Source organism: Ambystoma mexicanum, chromosome 4p, assembly GCF_040938575.1.
Source record: "Ambystoma mexicanum isolate Mex_15411 chromosome 4p, UKY_AmexF1_1, whole genome shotgun sequence".
NCBI lineage: Eukaryota > Metazoa > Chordata > Amphibia > Caudata > Ambystomatidae > Ambystoma > Ambystoma mexicanum.
The window spans coordinates 1,010,970,113-1,010,994,175 of record NC_090927.1 but is presented as its reverse complement, the minus strand read 5'-3'; the positions used below and the strand labels follow the sequence as shown (position 1 = coordinate 1,010,994,175).

Here is a 24,063-nt window from a genome sequence, read left to right as displayed (position 1 = left end):
ATCTGGGAACTGAGAAGAGCAGGCACGCATTAGTTTTCAGCCACTTTCTGGCTGCTTGCCAGCTATCCTGCCAACTTCCCGGGCTTTGCAGAGGAAGCGCAACTCCTTGGCCCTCTTCATTCACTTTGGTGCACACTCCCAGTATGTTGCAGGGTGAGGGTTGTAACCCAAAGGCTTTAATATGATCTGAATTAAGTGGTACTAGTGCTACAGCAGGTTTAATGGCAAAGGAGCGGGCTCTTCGCTCGAATTGCAAAACTGCCACGCACCCTGCGGATGTGCACGCTGACATACAATGCAAGGTTTTCACTGCTCCCTCCTTCACATTAGCTGTAGATGCTCCTACGGGTTTCTCCCAAACTGCATGTTTTTTGGGCAGCACCATGCAAACTCCTGTAGAAGTCTCTCAGACCACAAACAAAACCTTTACAAAAGAACCCAGCAAAAAGAAAACTTTTCCTGGGTGTCTTGTAAAATGGGAGATGTGAACATCAAAGATTGGACTTGCCCTGACAAAGGGCTCATTTAAAGAAGACAGCCTCTACTCCCAAACTCTACCCAATGACGTCAAAGTATTTCTGGAGTCTGCTCACGCCAGACTGGTAATCAGGACCAGAGAGTCACTCCAGTGCTTACACTCAGAGGATTTTTGGTTACTTTAGGCGTTCCTAAGGGACAAGTGGGTGGCACCAGCTACTTATTGCTATTTTGTAGAATATTTTGATTTAGCCTCACCACATTTACTGTGCTTGGCTACCTACTGTGGCTAGTGTCCAAACATGGCCATGCCACAAGGTTTTTCATTTGTCCCTTGGCCATCTTGTCGCTAACCCTTATTCCTGACCGGTGAGAACAGGAACATCCTCATAAGGACTGCCATTGTCCGAGAAAGCGGAGGCTTTTCTCAGGATACTGCAGGGCCGTGTGTGATGCCAGGATGTGGGTGTTAGGGAGAATTCAAATTTATGTGCCAATCCCCTTCAACCTTAGAGACCCCCTGATACTTCTGCTGGACTTTTTATTTTACCCTGGTGTGAGTGAGCCCTTTTTCTCACTCACTCATGTATTTTTATCTGATTTGGATTTACATATCCTTTGTTTTTGGAGTCTGACAAACTACATAGGAATCTACTTTTTGTATGGTGACACACAGCACCTTCAGTGCAGTGTCACAGAGAAATCCTTTAGATTTTCCTTAAGGTTTAAATACCTTTTCTTGTGAGAACTACTGTTCCCAAGAATAGTAAAGTGAAATTAACTTTACTTACCTTTTCTCTCTGTAGATCCAGCACACCCCATCGTATGTGGAGTGCTGGGGGGTTACTTAGCAGCCCCTTTTTCTACTTACTCATATACATTTCTTTACCCTCACTACTTTAAATGGCTGGTGGCAGTGGTTTAAAATGTCCTACCATTGTGCTTTTCTACCACAGGCTGAATCCTCAGCTGCAGTGTAGCACCCAAAAATGGCCCTGGTCTTTTTTCACCATTTCTGGTTTGGGAGGTCTCTCTTGGGTTTTACTCTGCACCTGCACGCCAAACCAGGTTTAACCCTTATGTTCTTTTTGCCTTTGACGGGCTTCAGTGTGTCTGGAAAGGGATGTAGTCAGGAAGGTGCCCGAAACTGCCCTGCCCTTTGTCTCCTTGGTTACCTGAATGAACCCAGTCCTGATTGGCTGGCTGTCCTTCCCACCCTGCAGTGCGAGTGACAGCTAGACTGTGCATGAATGGAAGAAACCAGTATAAAAAGGCGAGGCTTTTTGAACTGAAGAGTCGACCACTGAAAGAAACATCCGACAAAGGAATCGTGAAAAGAAGCTTGCTGCATCTTCCTGGACCGTTGAACTGCCTGGAGAAGCCCTGCTGCTGTGCTGTGCTAAAACTCCTTTTCAGAATGGAATAGAGAAGCTCTGGAAAGGACGACTTCTTCCCTTGGGTTAGTGGGACCAACTAACCCCAAGACTAACTTTGCTGGAAGACCTTCCCCAACTGGCCGTACTTCTTTGCTGCTGCAGCAACCGAGTGCCAGGGGTTGCGAACTCTGTAGTAGAGTGCAACGTCTTTAAGCCAGACCGAAGCTCCAGGAAGAGCATAAGGACACTGCCAAAGTAGACAGCCCAGTAGAGCGCTGGACTCAGGGAGTGAAGGACACCCATCCATTGTCCAAGATCTGCGGTGGTGCCATTTACCGCTGAACGGAAAAGATCCTGTAGCTGCTGCCGACCTACGAACTGCTGTGCAGGAGTCCTCCAGACGTCCTCCCTCTTGTCCCCACGACTGAGGGCCAGGAACACAAGATCTGCAAGCCTACAACCAGGATATAAGTCAGCTGGATCCTCTTCTGCTAACCTAAGGTACTGTTCTGACTAAGGGGTACCTACCTCTTTGTCTGTAGCTTGCTTGTCTCAGTTGACATATGCAGGAGCTGCCTTTCTAGAGTTATTCTAGCTCTAACCTTTCACAAGCGTTTCAGCTTGTGACCCAACAATGATTTTCTACAACAAACTCTCTAACCGTGTGCAAGACTTTTGCTATCTAAGAAATGCCTCGGCTCCATAGACTTTGCTCCAAATCGACTTTGGCTGTCCTGGCTCCCTGCAAACTCTTCTGACCCATTGACTTCGATTCCAACTGTCCCTCATAGGTGATACATTGGTTTTTAAATAATATTGCTGGTTTTTCAATAATATTGCTTGGAAAGGTTTTATCTAGACTTCATTGGGAGATTTAAAAAGTGCTCAAATGCTCCAAGAACCTGTTAACCTTTTTCTTTCCCTTAACCTTTCCACAACCTCGGAATTCTACAGTACAAAAAGGGATATATGTAAATGCCAATACTGTCCTAGTAATTGAAGTCACCCCACGGCGTAGGAAGTGTGAATGAAGCATATTCAGGTTTTCAAGGTATATGTTTGGATAGGTATCTGGTCTTCATCTGATGCATTACCATCGAATGCCTTTCCATCGAAAAAATTGCATCGAAAAAATATGCATCGAATGCATGTTTTTTAAAGTTAACGGGTTTAGTTTCATTTTAATGGGTTTTAAAAAGTAAAACACAGGGGGTGTGGAGGGACCCCCACCCATTAAAAATGTTTTTTTTTAAAAATACATTTGATGCAATTTTTTGGATGGAATGGTCCGTTGATTGTAATAATTCGATGCAATGACCATAAACCGTTTCGATATATAAGTGATTCGGTTACTGAATACAGGCTTGCCCAACAGTGGGTTGGGGCTGTCTGGTCCCAATCCACAAACTAGTTTCAATTTGTCTAAATGATATACATGAGCTGATTGGACCACTGCTGGGACGGGTGTGTATGTGTGTGAGCCAGATCTTAGAATGGCTAGAGGGAGGGAGATGAGAAGAGAAACCCTGCACCTATTCCAGAGAGATCTTGGAAGAAACCTGTAGGAGCCAAGTATCCTTTCCAGCTGTAAGACGTGCAAGGAGACCGTGGACCTGTTGGAAGATGGCCTAGCAACTAACTTCTGCTGCTGTCCTGGAAGAGCCCTGTTGATCTCTAGAAGTCCTGCGAAGGAACTTCGAATCTTTGAGTGGAAGGAACATCCATTCTCAACATTAGCTCCGAGTCCTGCGAAGAAGAGCCCTCTGAAGTGCCCCTGGACCACCAAGCGGCTGCCCAGCTCAGAGTTTGGGCTACCGTGCAGCAGACGTCTCCTATTCCGTGCTGAGGCCTGGAACTTTGGGGGAAATCGACAGCGTGTTCTACAGGTAGCATCTCTGCCAAATTGTGTGGTTCTAGCAGCAAGGGCACCCAAAATAAGAGGCGAAGTCAGATCGCAACAAGTGTGTCCCGCTGCATCACCGTGCATCGGGCTGTTGGGGAGAATTCTCATTTCTGTTCCAGTTCCCTTCATCCTTCGAGAGCTCCGAGCTCTTTTGCTGGACTTAAGGACTTTTTAATTTTAACCCTGGAGTGAGTGAGCCCTTTTTCTCACTGGCTCATGTGTTTTGATCTTATTTGCATTTTAGATTTCCTTTGTTTTTGGAGTCCGACAGACTCTGCAGAAAGGGTAACATAAAAATGTTACATGTGAAAGTAGACAAAAGGGGATACCAAGTAACCCCTCAAGCACTCTATGTAAGATAGCGTGTGCTGGGTCTACAAAGATAAAAAGGTAAGTAAAGTCAATTTCACTTTAATACTCTTGGAAACAGTCGTTTTGTCCAATTGAAGGTATTTCTCTGTGACACTGCACTGAGAGTACTGTGCATCACAATGTAAAAAGATGCTGCCTATGGAGTTTGACAGACTCCAAATCCAAAAAAACACGGGGTTCAAATCAAAGAAAAATGCACGAGAGAGTGGGAAAAAGGTCTCATTCTCTCCAGGATGAAAATGAAGAGTCCTGAAGTCCAGTAAAAGAGCTGGGGGTCTCTAAGGTAGAAGGGAATTAACACAGAATTCTCCCCAATAACCTCTGAAGATCTTCATCAGAACTGGAACTGTCCGTTTGACTTTGGTTGTTCTGGTTCCCCAAAGGTCTATCCTTCTTGATCCTATTGGCTTTGGCAATGCTGGTTCCTCTATAGGTTCCAATTGTAAACACTTTTACAAGGAAACAGGCTGCCTACATCCCTCTGGGAGGGCATACCTGTTATTAACAGTTACTAAAGTGTGTTCTAACTCTGAAACTTTCCCTCCCATCTCACTTCTGCAAAGGTGATATATAGAAGTGCTGCTACTGACCTTAATTGACGTCACTCACTCGGTGTGCTGGATATGTAAATCATAGAAAAAGTTACTCACCTGCATTATTGTCCCTTCTATCAATTAATTCCATGTCATATTGAATGTTATTGTTAGCTGCTGCATTTTAGATTTGATGGTGTTCCTTGTGTATATATAAATAAATATATTTGAATATAACTTTAAGTGAGTGTTTACTTGGATATCTGTGTAAGCCGATTTCATTGTACTGCTCTACAGCTCACATAACACCATCCTAAGATTAGCCTGGCTGCTCAGCCACTCTACCGATTTGTGTAGTACAGGTCTATATTAAGACTTGGGTCCCTAATACCAAGAGATAAGCCTTTAAAGTCCCACACCAGTTGGACTTTAGAAAAATGTACTAACATTGGGCTATTTGAGGCTTGTGGTGTTTCAAATGGAGGTGCCCCTATTCGGAAATCACAAGAAGCGTGTTCCCCCTACATGGTGAAAAGTGAAGTTACTGGAGGAATTTTGTTTGGCTGAGGAACGTTAAACCAGAAATCATCAGCCTGGAAACCTGGTTCTCAAATCCAAGTCATCGGGATGTGCATTGGATCGAGAGGAAACAATGAATTGCAAAAACCAACAGTTAGAATATTATCCGAAGCCCGTTCAGGCCCAGAACCATATTAATATTATTTGAAGAATTATTTTTTTTTTTGCACATGCTTTTGACAAAATGTAGCTTTCATCTATTGCTGGTGTACGTGGTGGACAACTATATGGTATTGCAGAAGCTCTGAAAGTGAAGGCTGTTTAAGTGATCCCAACATCAGTACAGATTTAATGCACTTCACGCTATTTTGTGCCAGGCAGGACTCAAGTTTGTCAAAGAACTTAACTCGTGTCTGGTGAAAAATGAACCTTAATCAATGTTGCTCCTTACGGGTCTATTAATGGATGCCTAATGAACGTTTGGGGTGCTTTGCTGTGGATAAATCTGCAATGAATGCTTTGAAGATAAGACTACAAATCGGATGCATTTACATATATTGCTTGAGATTGTATGCAAATGTTGTGTTTATTGTAGTATTCGTGAAATAAAGTGCATGATCATGATGAGCGCGAGGATGGTATTGTATTGTGCTGCCCTTGATGCACATACTACCACCAGGACGTGAATGCTTTTTAAGAACCCCCCACGCCCCATTTTGGTCACTGGGTGATTCTATCATATCAGCGTTGTGGAAAAGGCTAGTGGAAGCTATAGTTTAGTTTCGGCTCATTAGGTGGGTGGGGGGGGGGAGTCATTTTTACCACATTAGTAGCCCAATGTTCCGTATTGTGGCCAATGAGGTACCATTTTGTTTTGGGTCTGTATATGGGACCACAAGGCAGGCCTAAAATGGCTGTTATGCTGATGTGGCCTCACAATGCACCACTCTATAGGGTCCATGGCTCTGCAGACACCGGCTTAGCTTGGTTTTCTGCCGCAGACATTCCCAATACAGATGTGTGTGCGTTGACCAGAGTGTTAAGTGATTTTCAGGGCCAGCCTGATTCGCTGTGTGTGTTTGCCTGGTGTGATTGGAGTGCTGGCTTAGGCCAAGTAGAGTGATTGTGAGAACGTCACCCCCTAGATAAACAGATTCTTACCTGAATTGTTGGAGACTGCTGCAAAGATGGGTTACTTCATTGGAGGACCTGGTATGGCTATATTGACTTGACTCTGGCCCCCTTGTTCTTTCCCTGGTTTCTTTTTAAGGCTTCTGGGCTTTTCTTCGTCCTCTCCTCCACAACCCCCTATTTTCTCCGTAGGCTTGGCTGGCTGCCTCGTCTTGGTACTGAGACAGCAATGATTAGGCTAGGCTAGGCTGCTGGTCACGTGGTCATGTCCCGATAACCCACCCACCACCAGGTTTTGCCAGTCCTCCTTAGGCATGCTCATCGCTGGCATCCTGAGCAAAGGACGGATGCAGACAAGGACCTCACCTGTTTGTTCCTGTTCAGACCATGGGCAAGACCCGCTATACTGCATTTCACCTACACAGTAGGTACTGCTACTGCTACTCCTACTACTTGCCAAAAGACATCACCATGTGTCTCCTCCCTCCATAGCTTATCCCCAGCGTAGGGTTCGAATGAGCAAGTGCCATGAGCATCCCCCGGCAAGTTACCCTAGGGAGCCTCATCAATATCACCCTTGCCCAACCAACACCGACAAACCACACGCACATGCCATCTCATGCTGATTAAGATAAAGTGCATACATTAACAGACTTTTATATCAAGCAGCAATAACATAAAAGAATTAACAGTCCTAATCGATGTTATATTAACGTTTCGGCATATTCTTAAACAACGCCTTCTTCAGGACCCAACACATGAGTACGCTGAAATGTTAACATAACGTTAATGTTTGTATATGTTATACCTGCTTGATATAATAGTCTGTTAATGTATGACCTTACCTTTATGATTGATTGTTAATGAAACGTTGATCTGTTGCATCCAAGGTATTTTGAGGTCTTTAAGTGAGATGGGATGCACTAGCACTTCAGGTATTAATGAATGTAGGGCTGGGTCATTTTCGTCTGGTATATGATGGAATGTGTATAGCAGGAACACTTTTTTAGGTTTTTGGCTGGTGAGTCATACCCCTGGGAACAAGGATTATCCTTTTCCTCGATCTGTGATGTTTCTGCTCCAGGGTTCAAGTCCCAGAGTACCAGACCCTTGTCATCCGCCCTGTACTTACCGCATTCTACTGATGTTTCAGAGCTGAATCTTCAGTGACTAGGGTTGGGAAAGATTTTCTGCACCTTTTCTTCTATTTTCAAAGGACCCCCAACTTTTTGCCTTTATTTTTTTATCTTGACCACTCCTTTTTACAGTGCAGTGAAGCCTTAAGCTTCACTTCACTGTCTTTTGCTAATCTGTTATGGGGAAACTACCATGTGCTTTTGGGGCATCAGTACAGGGAAACATTTTTTCCCTTAGTCTAGTACTTTGTTACTACTTTTAAGACTTATAATCACTTGTGGTAACTTATTTTACAATTCTGTACAATCGGGTACACTTTTGTTTTTGCCCTAGACTAACACTTAGAGGGGATTGTTGGTTACTCTAGGTGTGCTACATTGACAGGCTGGTGGCAGCAGTGATTTGATTCTTTTGGTGCGTTTCGTTTAGTCTTACGGCATTTACCACGTTTGGCCATCAACTGTGGCTGGTAACCAAACATGGCCATGCCACATGGTTTTTCATGTGTCCTTTGGCCATCTGGTCTTTTAGCCTTCTTCCTGTCCTGCGAGGCCAGGAAAATCCTTGTATACACTTCCAGTACCCAGGAAAGCAGAGGCTTTTGGTGGGCTACTGGAGGGCTATGTGCGTTTGCTGGCAGGATGTGTGCTAAAACTCTCTGGTCCCAATCCACACACTGGTTTCATTGTGTCTGAGTGATAAGCAGGAGTGTCTTTATTGGACCACTGCTGGGGTGTGTTTGGGGGGCTAGTTCTACTACTGGCTAGTGGGCGTTTCTGCTCTTACCTGGCTTTTGGGATAAGAAGGGGACCCCTGCATCCACTATAGAGGAGATCTTGAAGGAGCCAAGACTTCTGTCCAGCTGTGACACTCAGATGTACGTTAAAAGAACGTAGACGAAAAGCTTGAATTGCAAAATACCGAGGCCCATTCTGCTGCATTTTGCAATTCAAGCTTTTCATTTTTATTTTTTTTTTCTTCCCCTGTATTGTTCCTTGCATGCGGGGGGACATCCCCGCAGCCCCCGAACCTGAAAATACCAAAGTAGGAGTGCGGGAGACAAACCCGCAACCGCAGCTCACCTACCTCAGTATTTTTTGCCTATGCCAAACACAGCAAAACCGTATCTACGACCCTCTGGAAATGATCTTTTGGGTCGATACCGCAAGGAGACCGGTGACCCGTCTGAAGGAGGCCTGGTGACCAACTTCTGCTGCTGTCCTGGAATAGCCCTGTCTTGCTGTCTATCTCCAGCAGTCCTGCAAGGAAGTTGCGACCCGTGAAGTGGAGGGAACATCCATTCTTAACGGCTGCTCAGTACCCTGTGAAAAAGAGCCTTCGGAAGTGACCCGGGACCGCCCTATGGCTGACCAGCCTAGAGTTAGGGCTACTGTGCTGCCGACATCACCTTTCTGAGTTAAGGCCTGGAACTTGGTGGATCCTCGGCTCGTCCTACAAGGCTTACCTCAGCAACGTTCCAGAGTTCTAACTTCAAGGGGACCCAAGATAGGAGGGACAGTCCGACCGCGACAAGTGAGTCCCTTTGTGTCGCCGTGCTGCGGTGACTGCCATCTGAAACAGCTCACCCGAGTCCAGTCCTGAAAAGGGTCTTGCATCGTGTCTTGCTGCATTCTTCCACAGACAGTTTTTACCAGCCAAAGACACCGACCAGAGATCTGCTTGAACCTACAACCCCTGCGACTCGGGTGACGGCGGGAAAAGCGACCTCAGACCTTCTTCCATCGACCTGGCAAGGCCTGTGAAGAATCGGAGTAGGGGGGGGATGAGTTACAGTGGTTCTCACCCGTCCCCTAAACTCTACTTTTTGCTCACTTTTAAACTTTGAGAACACTTTTGGCTTTGCCATTCCTTGCTTGCGCAAGCCTTTCGAAAGTTGGGAACACTTTTGTTGACTAGTATAACTTGTCCTCTAACCCTTGGAATCATTCACTGGATCCCAGAGACCTAACCTTCATTTTTCCAGCGCTACAAACTGTCAGAACTTTTCCTGAACTTTTGGGCACAAGGCCCCAGACAATTTAGGGAAGGACTTTTGAAGTTAGGGATAATTTTCTGTGGACCTATAGTGCATCATCTAATCTGTACTTTCATTTACAGGGGTTTGATCTTTATTATGCCCTCCTCTAGTGACTTTACATATATGTTTTCTATCATCAGTGTTGTGTGATACTTCTACCTGATAGTAATCATTTTTCATAGTGTTGTTTGGCCATGAATAAATAACTATTTTTATACATATTGTCTAAGTGTAATGTGCGACTCCCATTGTATGTACTCATTGTGGACCCCTTACAAGCTCACCACCTCTTGAAACTTAGCCTAGACCACTTGTCACTACTACTTTGAACTGTTTTTGGCTACACCTTCCAAAGGTGTCCCTGTCACAATATAGGTTGGCCTTCTATACATCTGTCCACCAGGCCAGAGTATAGAAAATCAGTTCTAACAACTAGCATATGGAGTACCTATCCCCAGGTCTGGATCCATTTCTTAGAATCGTCTTCAGGGTTCCTGCACATCCAGAGTAGTCGAGTTTTGCAGTCCCCCACTATACTGCGGTTATCCACCAACATTAATTTATCTTAATCCTGCTGGTTATCCATTCTCCAGCTAGCTGGGTCTTGAACCTACAACTCTTTGGGGTGTGGGGGAGGGGGGGAGGGATGGAATATCCCATTATACCTACATAGTGTCCTTTTTGTATCTTGAAGTGGGCCTTTCTGTACATATCCAACAGTCTCCTGGCCTTCCTTGACTTAAGACAAGACTCCTCTACTACATCTACCAATAGAGAGAATTTCAACTGTCCTTCTTGGTTACCCGGTCTTACCCTTAGGAAAGATTGTTTAAAACCCTTTGCCAAAGGGATGTGGGAAAATCTCCTTAATAATGCAGAAGCCCCCATTTCTCGTAGTTCTTGGGGGCTGGATATACATTCCAGGCTCTAGTAGGGCGAACTCCACCATTCAAATATTTGGTGGTCATCCAATCAGGAGTGGTTGCCCCATTCAAACCATCCCAGGCAAACACACTGGCTGTGGATTCAATAGTGAATCCCAGACATGTATTTAACACATCTGGCCAGATCTGGTCACCACTGCACTGAGTTCCTTACATGGAGTTTTAGGAAGGCCATGCATCTATAGTGACACACACTACTTTCCATACTCACTAGGTTTGTTTGTTTATTATTTGATAATGCGCACAAAACCCAGGGATAGCCGGGCGCAGCCGGTACAAGGATACTTGAGCTTAAGTTGCATACAGAGGATAAGAAACAAGTCAGTACAGTGCAATACATGTCAATACAAGCAGATGAGATCTAACATGTTACAGTGTTGCGAGTGCATATATACAAAAGGCAAGCAAAATAGTCTTAGAACCAGGTTTCAGGAGCATCAGGCAGTTAGGTACAGCGAGATTAGTTGTCGTTGGACCAGAGCCAGTTTTATTGTAAAACCTTATTGTAAAGTCTCATTTGACTTCTAAACCAAGTTCCCTATTTTAACAGAGAACTAGCCTTTGTCCACTGTCCCTAAAATGGCTGCAGCATGGTGCAGCCCTCTAAAATATAAAGAGCTGCCGCCAGACAGTGAATTACACGAGAATCAAAGTACAATGCCCTTGGTGCATCCAGACACCCAAAGTTACATTTTCATTGGACATGGATTCATAGGCCACAGTGTAGTTGAAAATTGTAGTAAAGCAGAGGGAGCAGTTGATCACTTAATAAAGTAAACTGCAATACAGAAGTAACACAGATAGCGCCCCTACACCTTCAGCTCACGTCCTCTCCTTCTCCTACTCTCAACCTCCACCTTCAGAACTTCTACACACACACACACACCACCCACCCCCCCCCCCCCTCAGCTCAGCTCCTGGAACCCTTCACTCACTCCCATTCTACTGTAGTATACACACATATGCCTATTTACACTACACAAATGGCTGTGAACTGGGAGGAGGGGGGGGGGGGGGGAGGCAAAAAAAAGACTGGGACTCAAGTAGAGGTTTTAGGGGACAAGGTCTTATTCAGTCTCAAAAATCTCATCCTTTAGGTTCTCATGTTATCTTTTGACAAGTTTATGAAAATCTACTCCTTTGCACCAGTTATCATCCAGCACCACAGACTCACTGTAAGCCATTTGTCATTGGGTTGCATTGCATTGCCTCATGCTGAACTATTTTTTTCCATCGCTCTTGTTGGAAGATACACTCAGAGATGCATGTGAAGATAGATGAATGCTCTTACCTGCGTACCAGCATCTCGAATTTCCTTCCTCCATTTTTTCAACCCATGCCTCATTCCAGGAGTGAGCAAAGTCAATGAGCAAAACCAACTGAATGAGGATGAAGCAGAAGGCACCAGCCATTCCCACATAGAACCACACTGAAAAAGAAAAATAACCCAGTGAGTATCGAATTAAGAGACAATCAAGCAACATGTTGTGCTAGGAACCCTTCACATTCAACAGACATGCACATGGAACACAATACATAAAACACAATTACTCCAGACAGCAGGAAGACCCATTGCGCATGGGCCAATCCGTAGTGAAGCCCACGATTGTTCAGGAGGATTGGCGAGAAACACATAGCACACATTAGGAAACATTTTATTACCTATGGCAGCAGATCTCATACCCTGCCCTCCCTTCTGATAGGAGCCTGCCACAGCTGGGTTACACACCAGAAGAGCATTTTCCTCTGTAGATTATTTGCAATGAGGAACCTGTGTAGGACATATAGTAAAGGAGAAGTGGCAGTTGTCGGTCTTGCTGAATGTGTGTGTTCTTCATATGAAAATGTGTGTTTGCGGTTTTAATCACCATTTTCAATGTTTTCTTAATGGGTGAACTGTAAAATGGATGCCCTGCAGGTGAAGCAGACCAGAGATGGAGGGGATAGAATATTTCATAGTGTGAGTGACAGCTGGAAAGTGCTCGACTTAACAGTGCTGACCTTCATTAATAGGGATCAGGCCAAGGACGATTGAATGGTGTTTATGGCAAGTCACAGGCATAAGAGTTTGGGAAAGAGTAGAAGTAAAAATGAGGCTTCTGTGAGTGAAAAGGTGTTCATTTGTGGTTAACTGCAAAGGGCAAAGAGGGCTCATATTGTTTCCTAGAAGGTAGATGAACAACTACACTCACCACCCTCAGTGTCTGATACACAACCTCCATACCTGCTTAGAGGTCCCTAGGTTATGCGACACCTTGAACCAGTTCTGGCTTCTCACTTGGCTTACTGGGACACGTAGACCCAAGTGTTCAGTTAGGACTGGCTCAAGGTGCCACACATGACATTGGGTCCCTTGGCAGCTAAGCACCTTGTGTGTTTTTATAGACAAGGATGCCTAAGAGGCAGGGACATTACAATAAAGTTTGAAAAGTTGATTCCCATAGATCCCCAATGTGTATGGCCCCTCTGGCACCACATTATAGCAAGGGACCCCTATGGGCAGAGCTGGGTTCAAAAAGATTTAAAACACTGGTACGTACAGTGCAGGGCCTCTCTTGAGTATAGGAAACACTTAAACACACAAGTAGCTATGAGAAAAATATCATGGTATTCATTTTTTAGATTTACATTTGGATAGGATTAAAGGTTTCTTTGTTGATTCAGTAGGGAACCCGTCAACACAGTGGAAGTGCATGTGTTTATTGTTATTCTCAGGGCGGGAGGGGGCTCGATGGTTCCTTGGAAGGACACCCTGCACTCCACTTTTCATATGTCCTGGAAGGATACACATTACATAGCCCTGCTACTGGAATTAATACCTCGAACATCACAGGATTCAACAACGTAGAGACACAAAAAACAAATGCTCTATAAACTCACAAAAAACAGTACAATGAACCATCCAGACTTCAGCGTATGCCTTGCATTTGTGGACTCCTGGATGCCCACAAAAGCAACTCCCATTCTGCCAAAATATATATCAATCAATCCCTTGACCGGATGAAATGGGCAAGCTGACCTTTTCTCATGAAAACAGTCAGAAACCTGAACATCGTTATGGACAGTGACCTTACTCTGGAACCACAGGGTAAAGCAAATTTAAGAAGCTGTGTTGTCCTGCTTGGTTCAATTAGACGCATTTGGCCCAATCTGTCTTTCGCACAGGACATCAGAAGTTGCTACACTCATACTCTCCTTCGGGAGATTTAGTTTCAGCCCTGTTGGGAAAGATTTTTATTTTTAGTCCTTCTCTCCATTATACTCCTATGGGCCACTCTTTGGGACACCCTTTCTTTTTGCTATTGTTTGTATCCTTCCCCGATGTTTTGGAGGTGGGTAAAGCCACCCCCACTTCAGTGACTAACCCAGACCATGGGCTCTGACCTCCGGATTAAAACATGCACAAGTGCCACTCAGGATTCAGGTATTTGCGGTCTGCACCAATGAACTCAGGTTTTGCCATGTGCAGCGGGAAAACCATGATGGTAGAAGCATGCTTTATTTCTACGTCCCTGAACAAAAGTACTATGGGATTCAGGAGACTGTTAGGCAGAAACCTGTGCAGTTCCCTTAGGGAACACTGCAAAAGATTTAAGACTACAGGTATAGCAGTAAACCCACTTGGTAGCAGTCCGCACCACCCAGATTTACCTGGTAGCTGTGGCCGAGCAGTCAGACTTCCCTCAAGAAGAGTTAGGCAGTATGCAAAGTATACACAATAGGTACTCAAACACAATAGTACAAGCAAACACTGACCAGAGCTTGGTTTCAAAAGTATATAGTTATTTATTTTAAGAACACATAAGTTGAAAACACTCTAGCAATATATAGTAGAACACTTCAAACACAGTTATATGGAAAGCAGTCCCAACCCTAATTCCTAACTAGACAACTCTTGGTTAACACCACATAATTCAAACAGAGGTGAGTGCTTAACGTTAGATGACACTCTAGTGGTTCAAAGAAGGGAGGGAAAAAGAGCAGAATTAGGATAAACACACCACTCTAAGGTCAAGAACACTTTCAGTAGGCTCAAAGAAGCACAAAGTCACAGGTGAGCAAAAGTCACTAGGCAGGGCCCACTCTTAGAGCAGACAGAGCGAAAATGTACCCAAGATCACACAGTTATTAGGGATTCAGAGTCTTGCAAAAGAGTTCAGAAAGAGTTTAGAGAGGCTTAGAAAGTTTAGCCAGGGTGTCCCAGGCACTCCCAGGTTCGAAAGCCGGGGGCTAAAACTACCCCGTACAATCGGTGGCAAGGGAAGCCAGGCGGAACACGGTACCTTAAACGGGAAGGATCCTCCAGCGGTGGCCGTTGTTCCAGGCAGTGGCAGCAAGGCTCGACGTCGGTCAGGGAAGAAGAAGTTCTCGCTGAAGAGCAGAAGAAGAAGGTCGTTGCACTGCCCGGGAAGAAACCAGCCGCGGAGTCCTCCGGTTAAAGGGTTGTACCGACTTTCGCGGTTGTGGTAAAAATGTGGTATTCCGGTTGCCGGGGTGCTTGGCACGGGCAAGGCGGCCACGAGATACCTCGAAGAAGCGGAAAGAAGGTGAAAACTGGTTGTCCCCACCAGTCAAGGGAAGGAGCCACTCCGTTAAGAGTTCTCCTCGGTCGTTGGGAAAAGTGGTGAGACGGTTCAGCAGGGCTCCACCGGGTGGTGTTGTCGTAGCAGGTCGGCTCAGCCCTTCCCTCGTCGGATTCTTGGTCCTGTGGCGACTTCTAAAGTTCCAGTCCCCAAAGCCCTGCTTTTATGCAGCAAACCCCCATTCACCTAGCCTAGCTGTCACTCAAACATGCTAAGTGGTGAGCTGGCCGGCTCACCACTTGGGCCAATCAGGACGGAGTGCGACTTGAGTTACCAAGGTAACTCAGTCCAGGGTGCCTAAATCCCCCTCCACCCCTCCTAAGTACCCCAGACAGAGTGGCACCACTTTGGAGGGCTTCTGTGGAGAAGCCCGCCAAAAGTGGAACAAAGGGCTCCACTTTGGGTCAGAGTTACAGAGGCGAACGCCAACGCCATTTTAGAATCAAGTTTTGGCAAAAAATCCCAACCGGAGTTATAATAAGAAATATATAAACCGGCGGTATGTTTGAGGCTACCGTAAATAAATAATTAAATGTGTTAGCCTAAAACAATGGGAAATCCCATAGGAAAATATTCGCAGTTGAATATAAAAAGTAGTTTCCACTGCCACCAGCCAAAACTCGATCAGGGGGGACGGAGACGTGCCCCCTCGACTAACAGACCCTGGGGCAATCGAATTGCCCCAGCCAGTACGTCCACAATATGATGGTTTGTACTGGTTCTGTTCAGGATTTAAGACTAGTAAAGTCTTTGGTGACTTTACATGCCCTGGGAGACAGTAGTCAGTCCCAGGGTATGGAGTCTATGTTGGGGAGTCCCTAGGACGCCCCTGGGTTACTGCACGGAGGGTGCTGTGTAACCCATATCAAAAAACCATGAGGCCCTATGGGGTAAAAGACCCCATAGCCCATTCAACACAAGGTAAACCAAAGAAACACACTTCAAACATGCCCAAGAGTGAGGGTAAAAGAGTCTCACTCTTGGCAGGAGAAAAAAGAAACCTCAGAAATCCAGCAAAGCTGCTGGGGGACTCACTAGGTAGGGAAATTCAGCCTAAACAGAGAATTCTCCCTAACAGAGACCAACTAGAATGGGCTGCACACGATCATCAGTTTAGAATGTACAATCAGCTGTGAATGCCCGACAAGGCTTTGTAATAAGGAAGAGAGTAGTTTGTCTTAGTTCCAGTAATGGTAGAGTTCAAAGGGCAAGCAGGCCAAATAGCAAACACCATTGGCACCTAGTAGGACATTCTTGAAAATTGGACTGCATGGCTGTGCGCAAAATACGTGAACCCAGTTACTTTAAGCTTTTGAAAGAAGGGGAAATTAAACCAGGAACTCTGTAGATGCAGGTAGCAGCTCAGTTTGAACCACAGTTTACAAGGATGTGCCTCATTCAGTGATCCCTTTCCAGAGACTTGGTAAAATGCCAAATGCAAGCTTCACAAAAATATTGCAAATGAAAGAGGAGAGTAGCTTCACAGAAAAAACACTGCATTTAGTGACAGATAAAACATTAAGTAAAGAGAGCATGTTCAGATACTTGTTTTTACAATGCCGCCAACAACAGCCCAGACAAATGCACTGCCAACCTACCTGTAGTGAAGGGTCCATCTGGGATGAAGAAAGCACCAACCGTTATTGCAACTGCTGCAGCAAACTTAAAGAACCAAAAGCTAAAGAAAGAAGAAAGAAATTAAAACAAATAAATAAATCACAATCAGCTGTAGGCTAGAGTGATATGAAAGGGGTGTCAGTTGTCAAAAAGGTGGTTGCGGCTTCTTTTGGAGTGTGTAAGCACATATTCAAACTGCAGCAATACATATGGCTCTGCCTTACAGAACAAGAGGGCTTTCAAAATGTATGGCCAGCTTCTCGATGGACACACACAGATGAAGGGTCTCATCTCGCTACTCTATAGGGCCTTGCTAGAGCCAAGGGGGAGCGTGGTTGAGGTACTCCGACAGAGATGGGAAGAGGACCTGGGCCTAGATCAGAACGACCATATTTGGCAACTCATCTGCAGAAGGGCTTTTAAAACATCAATATCCTGTCATTATAAACTCCACGGATTGAAATTACTGCACTGGTGGTACTACGACCCGACACGCACGGCTATCTAAGATGTTCCCCACAGTGAATCCTCAGTGTTGGCATGGTTGTGGGAATAGAGCCGATTATTGGCACGTGGTGGGGGCGCCCGAAGGTTCAGGTTTATTGGGCTGAGGTCTTGTCATGGATCAAAGATGCGGGGGGTTGGGAGGTGCAGGGTAAAAAGTGGGATTGACCCAATGTTAGTACTTTTTGGCTTGGACAAGCAAGAGGAACAGTCGCACACCCTTCCCTCCATGGTTACCCTTCTGCTTCTGGCAGCTAGAATATGCCTCGCAAGACACTGGAAGAGGAGGTGTCTCTTCCAGGAATGGTCGAATACAGCAAGGGGACATATATCTTAGGGAAAAGATCACTGCAGCGATCCATGGAGGAAGTTCAGACAGAGGTGGAATGGCAGCAATTTAGTAACACCTTTGGGTAGAGACATTGCGTAACAGGGATACTCTTCCTATCAGCTCTAGGGTTCAGGGAGTAGAGTTCTAGCTCTAATGAGAGGCAAACCGGTTAATAAAGGTTTTCTTGTTTCACCCACGGATACCATTCATAGAGCAGTCAAGGTCAATTCAAAGGAGGGTAGTAGGGTTGACGATGATACAGGGTGAGAAAGAAGCGTAACTGCAGTTCACCAGTTTGGTATACTTGAATCACAAGCTTTAAATATGCTAAGGTTGGGAATCCTCTGTAAACATTAACACAGTAGTTAAGAAAATAGGCACGATATGTAGCTTAAGCCACATCGTTCTGGACTATTTGAAATGCAGCAAATGAAGTGGGAACCCCTTTCGCACCATCCACGAAGGCCATCTTCAGATTCATAACATGGAGTAACCTGAAGATCCCCCCCCCCCCCCCTATGGAGGAGGTGTAGGTCACATGAGAATCTCCTAACGATACCAACTCTGGGGAATTGTATAGTTACAGCTGAGTAACTTCTTTCTTGCCTAGTATTGGATTCTTCATCATAGATTCACATGTTTTGAATAAATCATCAAGTATTGCCCCAGGCATGACTGTCTCACAGAAAACTTAAAGGACGTGCCAAGAGGATTCCCATAACTGATAAGGGATCCTCATGACCACCTGTCCCAAGATTTGCTTGCCTTCTTGTTTGAACGTCGAGGAAGTGGTGCTTCATGAGGGCACTGCCCAAAATTCCTCATTTGACCTGATCGTTTTACATATTTGACTTTAAATTAAAGTATATATTTTTCAGTTTATCACTCTAGTGTATTTTCGAGATTTATGTTTGTGGACCAATTGTACCCCAGTGTGGCTCTACTACCCCCCCCTCCAAGAACTCCCCCCCCCCAAGAGTTAAACCTCATCGCTCTGACCATGTTGCCCACATTTAAGAGAGGTTTCGCTTCTCTTTCTGGTCAGGTGTTTAAGCCTTCCCCTAGGGTTAGTTGTAGCATCTTCAACAGAGAGTGGCACAAAAACTGCATTAACATAGTTGTTATATGTGCTGCTGTCATAGGTGACAGGATGTTCGGTGACAAGGCTTTCACTGACGGGTGCTTCCAGAATGTGTCACCACAGGGACTATTGACAAGGACTGAACCCTACGAGACACCAGCGACAAGGACATTATATGAATGGACTATGTTTTGCAGACTTGTAGTGCACCTGCCGGAACTACCAGAGTCAGCAGCTTGCTTATAGACATGGTTCCATGTGTTAAAATCGTGTCAAAAATGGCCGTGGACACAAAATATTGAGGCAAAAAGGCTGTGGTTTTGCCGTCGCAATCTATGTAAAGGATGTGGGGGACATCCCCACAACCCGCGGACCCATTATACCATTTAAGGGGAGCGGAGGACACCCCCGCAACCCTGTTCCCCTTAAATGGTGTAATGGGGTACACCTTTAATGGGTCAATCACAGCATCTTTGCCGTGATTTTTTGTACAGGCAACATTTTTGTCAAGATTTTATCACTGCATACCATAGACATATGTAAGAGTAAGACTCAAACACAGTGGCCCGTTTGTTGGTTGCTATAAACTAATTCCCAGAAAATAAGAAGGGTTGGGGGAAATCCCATCTATTCCTAATCCTTAGAGGGGTATCTCAGCCTCAACAATACTAAGGTCCTTCTCTGTCAGGATGTTAAACAAAAGAGCGTCCTCCGTCCTATGTCCAAAAATCCTAATCTGACCCTTACACTCCAAACTGAATATAATGCGTACAGAGTCTCTGGTAAGTTTGCTTCAAAAGTTCTCAACATAAAATGTTTGAGGTGCAGAACATATAAGAAATACAGGGTTCCACCAGGATATGGGTCGCCCTTTCACTAGAGTCGTTCTGTCAATTCAAAATGTGTTCTTTTTAACAGTATTCACAAGGCCACGAGTCTTGCTTTGAATTTCCGTTAAGCATGCAGTTTCTTTACAATGTTACAAATTGCACATTTTCTACCTCTGGTGTATTCTCCTGCCAGGGTATTTGTGACTTTCTCTTCAATCTTTAAAAAAGGATATGAGGCTTCTTTTGTTTTCACAGCTTCAAGTTTATTTGCCCTCTCACTCCTTGTTTGCTCCCTTTGTAGGATATTACTTTGCTTCTCACTCCTGGTTTACTCTCCTGCCAGGATATCACTTCGCTTCCCACTCCTGGTTTACCTTCCTTCCAGGATATCACTTTGCTTCTCATCTCCCCTCCTGGGTATGAGTTCCAAACTTCCCGTATGCCTGGTGGACTAACTTGCCCAGGGTTTACCTTTCTTTATTCACTCTTTCTTTCATCCACATCACAATAGCTTTCCACAGTTGGGTCACTGAACCCTTTCCAAAAGAGTTCATATTTACTTTTTCTCACCTTTCCACGGTTTGGTGTCTCCGGCCCCTTTTGAACTGGTCTGTATAACAGTTCCTCTTTTACAGTTTTGGGCTTCCGTCTCACTGTCAACAATGTTAACATACACAATATTCCCTGCTTTGGAATACTGGGTCATGGACCCGTCTTTAACAATGTTCTCATTTATTTCAGTTCCTTTACTATTTTCAATGGCTTTCTCGCGTGTGCTCAGCATGATGCAGGATTCGCTTTTAGGTGCCCCAGTAACCCATTCCGTCTTCCTGGGCTTACCGGGCAGCTCTGGCGGTCCTAGAGTCTCCTCTTTGGCTTCTCGTTCAGTCTGCTGACTAGGTGCGGGTCTCGTCAGGTGGTCCATCTTTGCTCTGGTTTCACTCGCTCCAGGCAGCTCCTGCTTCTCCCGGTCACCAGGCGGCAAGCTTTTTTTTGGTTCAGTTCCTCCTCACACCATCCATTTCGGCCTCTGCGCTGCGACTCACAACCTTCTAGTCTCTGGTGTTTGTTGGCGTTCGCACCAGTTGCCGACGGCCTCGGACTCTCCCACACTCTCCCATTGCTATTAGGTGTGGTAGTTTTAAACTTCCCGTCAACTGTTTCCAAAGACTAGAACGCAGTGTTGGCTTACCGTGTCTAGGCAACTTCATTGCTCCATCTCTCGTTCGCATCTCAGTACTTAAATTGGGGAGGACGAAAAGAGAGGGCGGGGGACAGAGACGAGGGATTTGGCTGGAAAGACCTGGGATTGCTTCCTCTAGGTTACAATAAGCCATACACGTATGTTGTACAGGTGTGTTAGGCAATATTGTATGCAGTACCCTTTGGGTGCACTACAACACCCCTGACCTCCTGGCAATAGGAACTCAACCTTTGGTATAAGTCTGTACTACACAGGTTGCTAGTGTGGTCGAGTAGCCAGGCTTATCTCAAGATCAATTCATGAATGGTGCCGGTGCATCCGGCCTCCACATTCTCATTGAGTCCAATGGGACTCAAATGGAAATGGGGGTTGTGGGGGGTAATATTTTCCAGCACCTGGCAATGGGGAATTATCGGGACCGCTGGGGCAGTAATGCCCCGGTAAGTCCCCATTGCCTGGTGCCGGAAAATTCATGACTCCGGTGGCAGCCATGCCGGTATGTACCGGCACGGCTACCGCCAGAGTCATAATGAATCGCAAGGTTTCTTGATTAAACAATTATTAATTTATTTAATAGTCAGTTTGAATAAGCCTTCTTCAAAAGGGAGCAATATAAAGCCACACACAAAGTCACTTCAAAAATACACAAATAGTTTTCTAAATGAGCAAATACCCATTTGGGATGACCCACAGACACTACCTACACCCTCAGGTGACTTCAATAGCTAGGGTGTTGTGGCCATTAATATATCACTGTTGCATTTAGAATATACGAGGAGAGTCAAAGGAAAGAGGTTTCAGAATAGACAAGTATTCACACAATTATTCTTAAGCAGGTAAGTACTTTCAAAATAACCCCTCCCCAATGCAACATCAGTTAACCCTTTCCTTGAAGGAAGGCAAAACACATAAGCAGAAGAGAGAAGAGTCATTCAGGGAGCCAGGCCAGCCAATGTCAAGTTAGCAAACGTGAAGGTTAGCTGAAGCACTTCTTGCTAAATAGAAAGTCTTGCACAATGTTTAAAAAGTCTTTGTAGGATAGAATCAAAATGTAGGGTTACAAGCTGTTGGGCCTGCGAGTTGTAGAAGATGCAAGCAACTCTACAAGTGCAAACGAAACAAGTCTCAACTGAGATCAAGCAAGGGGGCACAAGAGGTAAGTTCTCTTAGACTGTACAGTACCTTTAGGTTGAAGAAAAGTGCAGCAGATGGCTTCTGTTCCTGTGCGGCTCGTGGTGTTCCTGGGCCTCAGTCATGGAAACAAGTGGGAGGCCTTCTGGGGACTCCTGCACTGCAATGGGAGGGTCACCGACCGCAACCGGCAATCTTCAAACAAGTGGCACTCCGGTGTTTCAGCTCCTCGTGTATAACGTAAAACAACAACACTGTGGTTCCTGGCCGTCGAGATGGGCTTTCCTTGCATTTGGGGTCCAGCACTCAGTTGAGGTGGCTCAGGCTCGGTCAGTCCTGCTTCCTGGGTATCCAGAGGATCTTCCTGGAGCTCTTGGCCAGCTTAAAAGCAACACACACGATCTGACGTTCCTCTCCCTGGCTATTCGGTACCAGCAGCAACTGCAGTGGAATTTCAACCAGCTTTGAGAGGATGTCCAGGTGGCTTACTTTGGAGTTGATTGGTCCCACCAACTCAAAAGGGAGAAGTCATCCTTGCGGGACTTCTCTGTCGATACCAATTCGGAGCTTCAGGACAGCAGCAGGGCTTAACCGGGCAAACCAACGGTCCGGGAGTTGCAGCAGGCGTCTCTTCCAAGTTCTTCTTCGGATTCCTTCGTCCAGTGGTCGACTGCCTTCCAAGCCAAAAAGCCTTGCCTTTTATGCAGGTTTCTCCCATTCATTCCAGCCTAGCTGTCAATCACCCAGCAGGGTAGCTGTCCTTGCTGGACAGCCAGCCGGCCAATCACCTAAGAGTGCATTCCCGTCTCCAAGGGTAGTTTCGGGCACCTCCCTCGCTTCATGCCCCTGCCAGACACCCTGGACACCCTTCACTCCTGAACCCCGCCGCCAAAGACAAAATGAACAAATGGACCAAACCTCGTTTGGTGCGCAGGGTAAATCTCAAGAAGGATCTTTCCACAATGAAATGGCGAAAAAAGACGAACGGGCCATTTTGACAAAAATGCCACCCATGGGTGCTTTACCGAGGCTGCGAACGCAGCCCACGGTAAAAACACACAACAGTAGTAAAAAGTAAACCACTGCCACCAGCCATTCATCGAGGAATGGGTAACAGAAATGTTACATGGGAAGTTAGACAAAGGGGATATTAAGTAACCCCTCCAGCACCCTACTGTAAGATAGTATGTGCTGGGTCTAGAAAGTTACAAATGTAAGTAAAGTCAATTTCCTTTCACTGCTCTTGGAAACAGTAGTTTATCCAATCGAAAGTATTTAAACCTTTGGGAAATCTGAAAGACTTCCCTGTGTCACTGTACTGAAGGTGCTGTGTGAAAAAATGTAAAAGATGATGCCTATGGAGTTTGACAGACTCCACAACCAAAAGAAACGGTGTTCAAAATCACATTAAGATACATGAGAGAGTGGGAAAAGGGGCCTCACTCTCTCCAGGTTAAAAATTCAAGTCCTCAAAATCCAGCAAAGTTGCTGGAGGTCTCTAAGGTAGAGAGGAATTAGCACATTTCTGAGAATTCTCCCAAAAAAGGTGTATGGGTGTCATGTGGAATTAAAGTTGTCAGGTTATTTTGCTCTATAGTTTTTCTACCTCTCTGGAGTTGGTCTTCCCCCTATGCGGTCTTCCCACAGATAGCCAGCCCCAGGGTCAGTGTCGGGTAGCTTCTGCCTGTCCCTGGCCACATAAGAGAAACTCCCCTCCAGAGAATCAGTGGTGATATTGCTAGATTCGTCTCACATCAAACTCTGCAACAGTTTGAATAGCAATAGAGTGAGGAGAACGTTTTGCATGCCACAGGGAAGGCTAAGAAGGAACAACAACAAAGGTCTAGACCAGGACAATACCTTTCTCTCTGTTCCTTCCAGGAAGGGAGTCTTCCCTCAGACATTTCCCACTTATGTTAAGATGTTCTCTAGCAGCCCTTTCCTTTTTAAGAAAGAATATGGAGCTTTTCACATATTTGGCTTCGGACCCTAAATACATCCTGTCGTTTAGGCAACTGTGCCCATCTCTGCGGGTCTTGGCATCGAATGTGCCTCATATTTTGCAATCTCTGTACAGTCGGAGTGGAGGCAATAGGTACATCCTTTATGTTTGCCCTCCAGGAAATGCTCTTTAACCCACATGTTCGACATAATTATTAAAGGGAATTTGTGAGTTTCGCTGGTTCTGCAAACTCAAAGAATGTCAAAGATATGCTCAGAAATCTATAAGATATTAGGTGCTTTATTAATATCTTTAACCAAATTGTTTCAGAAGACTAGGACGGTTGAAACCAAGGGTGTCCCCGTCACTCTCGACCTCACCGCAGACTCCTACCCTAGCCCAGATGTCCA

At 45.4% G+C, this 24,063-nt stretch overlaps 1 protein-coding gene across 1 annotated transcript in view; it reads right to left on the bottom strand.

Moving 5' to 3' along the window:
- Positions 1–24,063, bottom strand: part of SERINC1 (serine incorporator 1) — a 311,310-nt gene that overhangs the window by 199,353 nt on the left and 87,894 nt on the right. The window contains exons 4-5 of the mRNA XM_069606597.1: positions 16,612–16,691; positions 11,722–11,859 (exon numbers count right to left, since the gene is read on the bottom strand). Coding sequence (XP_069462698.1) covers positions 11,722–11,859; positions 16,612–16,691 — 218 coding nt within the window. The remainder of the gene's footprint in view (positions 1–11,721; positions 11,860–16,611; positions 16,692–24,063) is intronic.